The following is a 12,500-nucleotide window of genomic DNA, read 5'->3' as shown; positions in this document are numbered from 1 at the left end:
CTCACTGCAGGAATGACGAAAACCTGCCACAATCCAACGACACAGAGAAAAATTTTTTTGTTCAGTAATTTTCTTTATGCTCTATGATACAAGGTGTATGAGCCATATTTCCTTCTCATGAACATGAAACACTTCTTTATCCTTCACTAAACTTAAATATGTTTTGTTTTTAACGTAGCAACCAGGCCCCACTTGTTTTATAATGTGCTTTTCACTAATACGCTGTTTCTCTCGCCCTTCTGTTTTTGTCCAGCTACTTAAATGGGTACACATACTTCTTCAAAGGAACACAATACTACAGGTTTAATCCAAACTGCCAAAGAGTGGACCCTGGGTATCCACGTCAACTGAGCTCTTACTGGAACGGGTTCCCTAACGACATAGAAAGTGCCTTAACCTGGTACAATGGAGGCGTGTACGTGTTCAAGGATACCCAGACTTGGTTCTTTTTACATAGTTCTGACTCTATAGGTATCCTGTCCAGTTACCCGGAGTCTGTAACTAAGTGGTGGAACGATGACCCCAACATTTCTGGTTACGCTGCGTTTAGGTACGTGTGTTTGAGAGTTGCGGTTACGAATTAGTAGCGCTAGCTACTAAATTAAATTAGATGGGCTGTCCCGACACTATTCCTTTTGATTAGTGCATTAGAGTTATCGCCCCATTTGAGGGAATACGGAAAATGTTTACATGTGGAATCCACAATCCGGGAATGATCGATCTTGCTTGTGGAATCATATATCCGGAATACAGCTCAAGGAATCTGGAATCCCACTAACAATCAGAATCCAGAATCCAAGTTCCACTGACAAACACTGGAATACTGTTGCTGGAATTCAGAATCCAAGACTGTCTAAGATACCCTTACATGGCGTGAGACTTACAAAGGGATGGAAGATACCTTTCCTTTTTTCCCTCCATTTATTATAAATCTTATGTCGATTTGGTTTGTTATTCTCCCTAGACACGTAAATGGCTCCATGTTTTTCTTCAAAGGAGACAAATACTGGTCATACAACGAACAGATCAACCAAGTTAATCCTGGATATCCTCGCACTCTGGCAGCCTGGGGAGGAGTGCCAGCAGATGTGGACGCAGCGTTTGTTTGGACTGATGGTTACGCTTACTTCTTTAAAGATGAGATATATTTCCGGTACAATAATGCGACGCAGCGTGTACAAGATGGATATCCACGCAATATAAGTTCGTTTTGGAAAGGAGTTCCTAATAACGTGAGCGCAGTTTTCAGGTACAGTTGACCTTTGCGTGAAATCAGAGGCAGATACTTTTTTTCTCTTTTCACGGCTTTTGTTTTACTTGCAAAAAGGTACCTGCTTTTTTAGACTGTTCAATTTGAAATAGCAGATTGTGAATACAGGAAAAACCCGCGAATAAGAACCTGTTAGGCTAAAATTTGCCGTTTCGGCCCCCTCTATACAAGAACCTGCATATTTAGCCTAAAATTTGGAACAGGTTCTTTTTTTTCTAAAATCTGTAATAAAAATCTGAACACTTGTAAGTCAACGTTCAAGATGCTCTTTGGAGACATAGTGCCTTATCCGGCTACCAACTTCGTACTTCAGAAAATATGAAACTACCTAAGAACCTAAATATCCTAAATTTTTTGCTGATTGTCTTTTATGAAAGAACCTGTTTAGGCTGAGGTTCTTACTCGCGGTCTTTTACTGTAATTGTTTTGGCTAAATGACGAATCTTTTTTTACCAAGCTTTATCGGTAAAGATGACTGAATATTCGACTTCTCCTCCGTCTTGTCCAAAATCCAGCCATAATGACCTCAAGCTTGGTCCGCAATAAAGCACGTGTCTCTATTGTGTTGGCAGGTACACTGATGACATCACATATTTCTTCAAAGACTCTTTTTACTACCGCTTCAATGATTCCCTCCAAGCGGTTGACCCAGGCTACCCCCAGCCAATAGCCTCGTTTTGGAAAGGCATACCAGATAACCTCGATACGGTGTTCACGTCGGGCAGTGGTCTCGTGTTTTTCTTTAAACAAAACCTCTTTTACCGTTTCAACCAGACAGCAAGACAGGTCGAAGTGGGATACCCAAAATCCATAGCATTATGGAAGGGAATACTTTATCAGCCATAGAAATATAAGTACAATGCTGTAAACATAATAAAGATTCACAAACCGTCTGATATTTTCTGTATTTTTGCTTCACATTCCCCGTGAGATCCTTTAAAATTCTTAGCATTCAACGCAGACCATTCGTGTCAACAATGTCCAGTTTGAACAGAGATTAGAATGTCAAAGGTATTTTAGTTTACCGAGACACTAGTGTGACAAACGTGACAATAATAAAGCTTGTAAAAAAATAATAATACCGTCAAACTTCACCTCTCTTAGTTAAACAGAACTTTTTGTGAAAGACCAGAACACATGTAATGCTCGGTCAAGGTCACGACAAAACACGCAACAAATAGCCCCGTCACGTTTGTCACACACAAACGTCTTCTTGTAAACTCATTACTATCAGAGTCCCCTTCCCTTCCAGTCTCGTCCCAGTCCCTACAAAAATCAACCAATGCCAAAGGAAATTAGGCTGGGACCTGGCTACACGTTGGAAAAAAAAAATCGGCGAGTGTCTAAAACTCGGCTCGCTTCGCTCGCCGATTCTTCTTTTCCTTTTTCCACCACCGCGGAGCCTGCTCCAAGGCCACCAGGAAATTTACGATGGTAACTAGGAGTTTGTTCACAACTGAGTCAGCGCTGGTACGAGTTGAACTGACAGAAATACAGTCGGCTCCCCATAAAGCGGACAACTCCCTAAAACGGACAGTTGCCGGTGCTATCGGAGACATTCAAGTTCTTGGAGAGCATTGTAATCATTGTCAAGCAATAAGAATCAGCTAACAAAGCGGTTAAACAGCTAGTAAATTTATTACGAAAAAGGTCTATTCATAAGATACAAACGAGTGAATGCTACTACTAATGTGAAATGCTGTCACACTTGAAAACGAAGCTGTTTTAACACTTATTTCAAATCCACTTCATGTTCCGACAGTTAGAAGTTGCCTGGTTCCTTTTGTGTGTTGGCTGGTAAAAGAAAATACATAAATACGCACACTAAGGGACTTGTCAGAAATTAGCAGGGGGGGAGGGGGGTGGGAATTTTAAATTTAATTAAATTTAATTTAATTTAATTAAGCGTACACTATAACACCACTCAAAACTAACCACGACTTAAACTTTTGAGTGAGTAAGCCGAGGTCGCGTGTTCTCTTACTTTACGATACCTGCCTGAATAAGTCCTAAGAAGAACCGAGAGAAATACCGACTATCAAATAAATGTGATGTTAAGATTTATGCGAAAGAAGGAAATGGGCACTTAAACATTTTCTTTGAAAGAATCTTCGTAAACTCAGGAAGAGGGCTGCTTTCTTGATGTCTTTCACTATTTAACTCTCGCCGCCTGATGAAACGGTGGAGTTACTTCATGTACTTGTCCTCGTGTTCGGCTAAAAGTTTTGCTGATGATTTAGCATCGTAAAACAACTCGTTGATTTCCTCGACATCCTGTCTGTTTATATTCTCGCGGCCTAAAAATGACACAAAAAAGGTTAATAAAGAAACCATAGATGAATAAAAAAAATAAAAGGAGGGTGTAAAGGAAACTAAACTAACTATTTAATAATTATCTTAATATACTCACCGTTAATACGAGCGAGAAGATTAGCGGGTGTGAGCAACTGAACAGCATATCTAACAGATATGACAAAAACAAAATTGCGGACACCGTCAACTACTATTACAAACGTAATTTACCAAGTAACTCTCGTCTATAGACTGGACTAAAATTCAGATAACTATCAATCGGCGAAAAACAAGCGCCCGAGGGGCAAACGATTTAGCACCTTTTTTGAATACCGTTAATTGTCGCTTATAAGCCTTGGGGTTATATATCTTCGTAAGGGCTTTTAGGAGGGTTTATAAACGGAGAGGCTTATATCCGTGGGGGCTTATAAACGGAGGGGCTTATATCCGCGGGGGTTTATAAACGGGGGCGCTATATCCGTGGAGGTTTATAAACGGAGGGGCTTATATCCATGGGGGTTGATAAACGAAGGGGCCTATATCCGTGGGGTTTATAAACGGAGGGGCTTAAATCCGAGGGGGCTTATAAACGGTTGTGTTTTCTGACTGGGGGAAGTACAGTAAACTGCCGCGTATAAGCCCTGGGGGATTATACATCAACGTAAGAGGTTTTAAGAGGGCTTATCGTGTGAACGGACGGGCTTTTATCTGAGGAGTCTTATAACCGTACAATGTAATAGAAAAAGCGCTTCGAAAGAAGCTTTAGCGCTAGCAGTGCTCTTCGATTAAAATGTGTTTTGCATTTACTGGTTTTTAATTTAGCTTCAATACGCCATAATATAATAGAATTCATTTCAATACAAAACAGGGCAGATTTATAAGGTAGATGGACCTACATGTATATAACTGTTGCTTGTAAGCCGCAGTCTATGGTATATATTTTCCTTTCCCTACCTAAGAGTCGTTTTTGTGCCTATTTCTCCTAAAAGATTCAGCGACTCCTCGTCCGATTGGATGTTTTCTGTCTGTGCCCGGATGCGAATAATCTGCACCATTTCATCTTGTGAGTAGGGTAAGGTGCGGATAATCATAAGCCGGTCTAACAGATCTAGGGGGATCCCGTGGGGAGCAGTTATTTCCGTGCCTCTGTTGAAGCAAACACACACAAAAAACGTTTGTTTTTACGTGACCTCAATAGGAAAGGCGTCAAAAAAGAATATTGTAACATACATTGATTGATACACATGTAGCTAACGTAACAAAAATGCAGCAGAAAATAAAATCTAAATTATCAGAACAACCGTGTAAATCATGAAGCAGATCCAATTTCACAATATGTGGTAGACTTTCAAAAAAGTCGTTCGTCGGATTTCATATGTCGGCCGCTGCGCGGCGAAATGGCCGCTTTGCGGCCAAAAAAGGCTCGCAAGAGGTCAACTTGTAGCAATTTAAGTCTAAATACGGTATGTAGGTACAGTTAAGTGCATCTATTAACGATGAACCGTCTTAAATAATAGATGTTAGGGAAAGGTTTATATTTTAGCAGCTGTAACGCATCTTGGCAGCTGTTTCCATTGTAGAGAGAGAGAAAGGGAAATTAATTTGTATCTTACATGTGTATACTAACCGCCAGGATAGTACAAACAAGAAAGTGGCCGTCGCTGTAAAGAGGAACCTGGCAGAAAAGGCTCATTCAACTCCCTCTTTGGAATGTTTCACATAGTTTCTCAAATGATCTTAGTTGTTTTATCCTTAACCCTATTCAGACTGGGGGGGGCTTTTCGAACCCCCCCTCCGGCAAAATCGTGATAACTGCTACACCGAAAGAGCTATGACGTTCAAATTTTCTGAATTTTCCTAAAATTTATCTAGGAAAATTTTGGTATAATTACCATGTCCATGTGATTAATCATGTTGCCATGGCAACCAGTTTCTGACACATAGGTTTTGGAAAATTTTAAAAATGGTGATTTTTTTGTTTTAAGATCGCGTTTTTACACTTATAGTGCTTTTTGTTGTTGAAATGGTCTTTGCTTGGGACTAGTTTTTGAATTACATCAAAATTTTTCAACATCGAATATTTGGGGGGGAGGGGTGGGGTAAAATTATTTTGTCACTTTTTTGCTTTGACAAATATGCTGCTCTATTTTCCAAATAACACTTCCAAAGTCATTTGTTTGGGTAATAAACATTAGTTTGATACTTCTTTTATACATTCTGAGCTTTTTCCCCTTTGAAAGTTGCTTTAAATTATAATTTTAACAAAAAAACGGAAATCTAAGATGGCGGATCCAAGATGGCGGACAACCATTTCAAATTTTAAATTTTATTGCTTCCTATTGCTTTTTCTCGCTGTACAAGTGTTTCCTTGTTACTAGTTCATAAGAAAGGATAACAAAGAGATGACTTTACCAATATTATTGATATTTTACGTATCTAAGTGGAAAAATAATAAGAAACACTGAAAAATCGGAATATGACGTCACTGTGACGTCATCATTGGGCGTGGCAAGTCAAAACTGGGTGTGGGGCTTCTTTGTACGGAGATGATCATTGTGTGTAAATTTCATGACCCTAGCATTATTGGTTCCAGAGATACAGAGGGGGGGGGGGGGGTCCGAGGAGCCCCCCCCCCCCAGTCACAGATTGACCAAAAAAGCCCAGTCTGAATAGGGTTAACACCTAACACTTAAAACCTTAGTTTATAGTATTTAGGAACATAGGATGGACTGAAACCATTGTCACAGTCATGAGTTTCTTTGTTACATACATACATACTTAATGTTACCTCCCCAAAGGGGTTTTTCAGGAACAATGATTATAGTACATTAGTTATAATAAATAATTACAACACTTAACCTTATACTAATTACAATGTTAGCTAATTACAAATTACAATGCTTTTAAACTTAACTAAGAAGTATTTACAAAATTATCTTTTGTTCACCCTTCATGACTTCAAGAAACGTTGTTTTAGTAACACATGCACTGCAAGTTACCTTACCTTATAGTACAATTCCCTCGGTTGGTAGCAAATATAACAATAGGGGATATAGTAGACTCCAGAGCTCGGTGTAAATAGGTAAAACATTCAATGTCCAGCATATGTACCTAAAAAGAGTTATTATTATATGAAATATCCATTTCCACGGGAATTAGTTTATCACTCGAAAGGGCAACCAACGAGAAGCGGTGCCAAATTAAGCCCTACTCACAAACAGGCGTTTAACATAAAGGTCAAAAATTTTCATAAGAACCGTAAAACAGCATGAGCATGTGAAGGATGCAGTTTCTGTGGTCCAGAAATACACTTTACATTTTTTACAGCAAAGACTGAGTAGCTGAGATTTACAATCGAAAATGTAGGAAACGAATTTACAAGCTAAGGGTCGGTAAATCGAAAACAGAGGAAAATTAAATCATTAACCTGTAACTTAAGAAATTGATGCAAAAGTCTCATGTGCTACGATTAAAAACTGTTCGTTAATACACGTACATTGATGTAGTTCCTTACCTCGTCAACAAACAACACACCAGGAACAAGCTCAGCTACTCCCTGATCAATATATTTATTAACCACCTAAAGAATATATATAAAAAAAATACATTACATAGCACCTTTAAAAGGAAGCTTATATACCAGTAAAGGTAAGAAAAGGGCAAATCAAGGAACATAATTCACACAACAGTCATGCAACAGTCAATTTTTCCAAATCAATCAGGAAGGGTGGCTTCCATTATTTAAACCTGATATCACCAAATAAGGGGTGCATACACAGTTCAGCCTGATGAAAAAAAGGGGCTCAATAACCAAGCCAAGCCAAGGTTTAAGTATACCTACATGTATATAAAATAATTACATGTAGATGTAAAAACATATTTCTTATTGAAACAACGGATTATTATTTCTTTTTCGCTCTCTCTTTCTTTTTCTTTTCTTTTTTTTATTACCTTATTGATTTCTTTCCTCAGTTTATCTGGAGAAGAAGAACAATAATATTATAGGTGAATAATTCCTTACATGCAAGAAGAATATGATCCAAGGCAAAGCTAGAAGGGTTTTTATGGGGACATCAGAGTATAACAATGCTTCTTCTTCAATTGTATGTCACCTCCAATTTGCACTAACAAGCTGATTTTTGTCAAAGAGATACATGTGTTTTGGACCAACGATTTTAACAAATCCAACAATTTCACATTATTTGCAAGGCTGTGCGCTAGCAGAGCCCGGTGGCCCCTGGCGCCTAACTTTTGCCCTCCGGCGACTAGAAAATCTCAGATTTTTCATACAAATCCTATGCTGGGCACCCTAGATTTTACAGTTTCAGAACACTAGGCTCCCTTCAGTTTTCCTTAGAGCACAGCCTTGATTTGATTCTAATCCTTATCACGATGTTACAATTCTTTAGTCTATACCCCATTATAGAGACTGAAGCAACACATACAGCTAGCTGACCCACTGTGTAGACTCAAGAGGATCAACAGGAAGCCTTTATGGTCACCTCGCTGCTTGCATGCACATCTGTACATGTAGCTTTTACCTGTAATTTCTGTCTTTTTTGGCTTCATAAGCTGTCCCATCATAGACAGAATGTCTTGACCTCCCTGAGATAAAAGTACAATAATATTATTAAAACAGCAATCGTTTTGCTAATCTACGTAAAGTACATATCAGTAATAAACTCCGTAAAGTTCAATTATCTGCAGCAAACTTAGCCCTTTATACATAAAGTGGAAAAGTCTTGAGTGGCTTAACATGTCTATGTCTTTGAGAAAGGGTATCTATCCCCGTCTGGGGTAACACTTATGCTACAACTCTTATTTATTTTTCATTACTATTTTTTCTGCTAAATTTATTATTAATTTATTAAGAAGTATTGTAACTACTCCACTCGTTTAGTTTTTTTACTATTCTGAGTAGTTTTTTTGCCTTACCTATTTTAATTTTTGCTGTTCTTTGTAAACGTTTTCTAAGTTGGATAAATAATTTTTGGTTGGTTGGTTGGGTTAGTTGGTTGTTGTTGTAGATTATCATATTCCAGCTACTCATGAAAATAATGACTCCTGGGTTCAAACTAGTATCAGTAATACATGTACAGTACAAGTCATGTTGGAAATAATGGTCTCTTTCTGCACTAACCTGTGGTCTAGCATTTGCAACATCCAGGTCATGAAGGGTCACATCTTGAACAATCTCCTTTTTCTTGTGAACATCGCCTTTAGGAAGTGGAACATACTCTTCTGCTTCTAAATCAAATTCTGTGGCAAATGTATCTGATCTACCTTGACGCTGAAAAGGACAAAGAAAAATCACCCAAAGAAAATAGCTGATACAGGTACATGTATCAACTTCACACTAACACAGTAAGTACTAACAACACAAGTGACATGATGATCCAGGACATGCTCTAACAGAGCCTAGTGACGGCCCTGATGCCTAACATTCTTACGAAAATCGTAAGTTTTTTCACACAAATCATATGCCGGACACTCCAAATTTTACAGGTTCCCTTCAATTTTCCTTAGAGCACAGCCCCGGATGACTTACAACAATCCAACAATCTAACCTTGACAGCCCCACTGTTTGATTCAATGTAAATCACATCACCAACTTCGACTTTTTCTTTCTGAAGACTTTCATATATTGATGGGTCCAGCTACAACCAACAAGGCACAATCATATGAGTTTAACCTACAAGTTAAATATGGATATACTGTATGTGTAGTACACACAAATGGCAAGAAATGAGACAGTACAAAAAACTTAATAAAAATTAATCTCGTCAGCATCAAAACATTTTTCTAAAAAAAAATGCTTGATTTTTATTTCTTTGACTCAGATTTAAGAATCACAATAAATCTTCCCATCTTCACAAAAAAGAGAGAGGGGGAGGGATTTATCATGATACAAAAATTTCAGTGAAAGAAACAAAATTACATATATAATAAATGTATTAAAGTCATATCAACATTGGATCAAAAAAACATTTCAGCTCCCCTTTCCCCTAAAAAAAAAAAACAAATAAATAAACCAATGCATACAACACAATGTACACATATGCTCCATACACCACACAATGCAAGGAGGTGCAAGGTACTGTACATTAATTTACCTTGAGTTGCTTAGTTCCTTTTGCTGTTTTTAGACCAATTACCACGTGACTCACAGTTTTGCCATAGCCTGCAAAATCATTTGACACAATAAAGAATCAGAATGAGATGTCTTCTTGCCTCTTGTTTTATCTAATGTTGCTTCTGCCATTAGTTCGTGAAACAAATAATAAAACATTGTCACTAAATAGTCTCTTTATACCTCCCATGGGATTCTCTGTTTCACAGGGTGTCAGTTCTGTCACCTAAAGGGAGACATATTAATGTTAATACAAAGTTCTAGTACAAAAAAAACAATAAAGAACATTCTTAACCATTTACCCTCGTGTAAATCCCTCCTTAGACTACGGAATGGATTTTCCCTACAATGTATACAGCGTTACCCCAGTCTAATGGCACACAATAATAATTGAAAGCATACAGCTGTAGTTTGGGATGCTACAGTAACATGCCAAAAAAATTTGTACAAGAGATTTAATTTAGACAGTGAGGATGCTCGTGGCAACAAAACATACCTCTCCTTCATAAACTTCTTTTGTTTCCTTTATTCTTAGTCCTACACGGTGGTATCAAAAGAAAAAATTACATGTAATGATACAGTTTCAATAAAACAATCATAACTTGATGCAAAATTGTACTTTCACCAAAAAACCAAAAGATACTGCATAAAGTATGTAGTCAAACAGATTCGTGTTGATGTGTACCATTTTGGTTGTTTGATCACAAAATGCATAAAAATGGCAGTAGATGTACATTCTACATATATAACAACAAAACAACATCAACACAAATGCACTAGTTACCAATACAGTCCTTCTTTCACTGCACAAAAAATTAGATTACACAAATTTGCTTGGGGCAAATATGGTGCAAAAAGGAGCAATCACGGAGGAAATCAAACTAGGCAAAGATGGTAAATACCACATTATTTTACATAACAGTTTACACTGGGTTGTAGATTCGAGAGCTAATTCGGAATTTTCCATCTTTGTCACTTATTTAACCTTAGTTTGCACTTTTTTGCACCATTTACACCAAGTAAATTTGGCATAAATCAAATTTTTTATGCAGTGTTTTTGCTTATCACACACTCCTCAACATTGGTGACAATGACATTCAAATCCAGAAAGGCGGCTGCACTGGTCCTCTCTTTGGACTGGTAATCAAAGAAGAGCTTCTCAGAATGTACGAGGAGACAGAAAGAAGACACTCAAGGAAGCATCATAATAGAAGATAAGTCAGCTATTACAAAAACCCAGAACATTCACCACGTAGGTTCATTCTTACCAATGGCTCTCCTAAAGTTCTCCATCAAAACTTCTGTTTTCTTGATTTCAGATGAGTAAACCTCACTTCCAACCATCGGACAAAATGGCACTTTAGGTCCCAGGTCCTGAGCTACAGCAAGGGCCAAAGCCGTCTACAACACAAAAGCCATTTAATCTGGGGTCTACAGTGACTAACAAAATTACATTAGTATTTTTTTCTACACTGTAGTATTAAGGATTCTTTTCCCATGAAGCCATAGAAAAGCATCAGTGGCAATGAGGTGAAAAAGGATGAGTTACATTGTACAGGTGTAGTATCACAGAAGGCAAATGTGGAATTTCAGCAGTCAGGGAGCAGGCTCCTTGACTGGGCTGTCAACATATATGTAATGCCAGCATAATTTTGAGCATAATAAATAGTAAGGAAGAAATTATAGAGTACTACGATGGAATCAATAATAATGCAACATTTCTTTCACTCTTTGTGTCCTGCAGGGTTGTTATTAAGAGCCGGAGGCCGGGGATTTTCCCCAGCTACTGAGAGAGTGGCCCCTGGCTACTTTTATTGGAAAATAGAAGAAAAATAGAACCAAAAGAAATCCGTAGCCGTTTGATTCCCTGCCTACTTGTTGTATTTACCCGGCAACTTGAAATCTTAGTGACAACCCTGGTCCTGTAAAAACTTTGCCGAAACTGTAGACTGCATTTTCAAATGAGACGCCAGACATAGTACATGTAGTATGCAATGTATGATTTTTCCTAAAAATGGTACCTTGCCAGTCCCTGGTGGACCTGCTAAAAGAATTGCTCTTCCAGCCATCTTTTTGGACTTAATAAGCTCAACCACTACTCCAGCTGCCTGAAATGAGAACAAACAAAAATGACAATTTCTTAAGTGAACTTTTAATTATCACCTAGTAGCTTGTACATGTACATGTAAGCATTTTTCGTTCATCTACTGCTCTTGAAAGGGCAGCCATACAAGAACATAGTTACAGTACATGCAATGTGTTATTATCTTGACAAATACACACCTTAGGGATTACTATGAAACTCTTTCCTGAAAATACATTTTCTTTATATCAGATTTAGTAAGGCCTTTTCCCACAGCATTACTATTAAAATCTAAATGTACATGCAATCATGTGCTTATGCCTAAATAATTTTCTATGCTCATGCTTGGGTCTGTGTGGTTCCAAAAACTATCCATACCTCTCCCACGGAAGAGATTTTTCCTTAGACCCCCACCCCCCCCCCCCCCCAGGAATTTTCAATCCCTTCCGTGGCGGGAGTATGGTTATTTTCTGGAACTACACAATTCTGGTCCCAGTTGAACGAAAGTTGGATGGGCACTGGATACACATTCACTATTTTTCACTCAACAAGTGTTATTGTAATCATTGCATTACACAGTAAAATATAGGAATTTATCCATTGCATAGCAGCACTATGACTTAATTTGGATACAGTGTATCTGGGGCCTGCAGTTTAAACAAAGGAAACAACAACATCATTCAACATCGTTCTGTTGCATAACAATAAGGAGGGAAAATTGAAAG

At 38.0% G+C, this 12,500-nt stretch overlaps 2 protein-coding genes across 2 annotated transcripts in view; one reads left to right on the top strand and one right to left on the bottom strand.

The window, feature by feature from the left end:
* LOC140949190 (uncharacterized) overlaps window positions 1-2,497 on the top strand; it is a 13,209-nt gene extending 10,712 nt beyond the window's left edge. The window contains exons 9-11 of the mRNA XM_073398419.1: window positions 254-550; window positions 965-1,249; window positions 1,843-2,497. Of these exons, the coding sequence (XP_073254520.1) occupies window positions 254-550; window positions 965-1,249; window positions 1,843-2,116 (856 nt within the window). The 3' untranslated portion in view covers window positions 2,117-2,497. The remainder of the gene's footprint in view (window positions 1-253; window positions 551-964; window positions 1,250-1,842) is intronic.
* Window positions 2,498-2,889: 392 nt separating this feature from the next.
* Window positions 2,890-12,500, bottom strand: part of LOC140947399 (ruvB-like 1) — a 14,300-nt gene continuing 4,689 nt past the window's right edge. Inside the window, exons 2-15 of the mRNA XM_073396486.1 lie at window positions 11,714-11,800; window positions 10,961-11,093; window positions 10,189-10,229; window positions 9,876-9,918; window positions 9,676-9,743; window positions 9,130-9,219; window positions 8,703-8,852; window positions 8,104-8,167; window positions 7,514-7,539; window positions 7,077-7,142; window positions 6,567-6,673; window positions 4,517-4,708; window positions 3,681-3,730; window positions 2,890-3,567 (exon numbers count right to left, since the gene is read on the bottom strand). Coding sequence (XP_073252587.1) covers window positions 3,458-3,567; window positions 3,681-3,730; window positions 4,517-4,708; window positions 6,567-6,673; window positions 7,077-7,142; window positions 7,514-7,539; window positions 8,104-8,167; window positions 8,703-8,852; window positions 9,130-9,219; window positions 9,676-9,743; window positions 9,876-9,918; window positions 10,189-10,229; window positions 10,961-11,093; window positions 11,714-11,800 — 1,227 coding nt within the window. The 3' untranslated portion in view covers window positions 2,890-3,457. The remainder of the gene's footprint in view (window positions 3,568-3,680; window positions 3,731-4,516; window positions 4,709-6,566; window positions 6,674-7,076; window positions 7,143-7,513; window positions 7,540-8,103; window positions 8,168-8,702; window positions 8,853-9,129; window positions 9,220-9,675; window positions 9,744-9,875; window positions 9,919-10,188; window positions 10,230-10,960; window positions 11,094-11,713; window positions 11,801-12,500) is intronic.

Source organism: Porites lutea, chromosome 9 (assembly GCF_958299795.1).
Source record: "Porites lutea chromosome 9, jaPorLute2.1, whole genome shotgun sequence".
Taxonomy (NCBI): domain Eukaryota; kingdom Metazoa; phylum Cnidaria; class Anthozoa; order Scleractinia; family Poritidae; genus Porites; species Porites lutea.
This window is presented reverse-complemented; position numbering and strand designations above follow the sequence as displayed.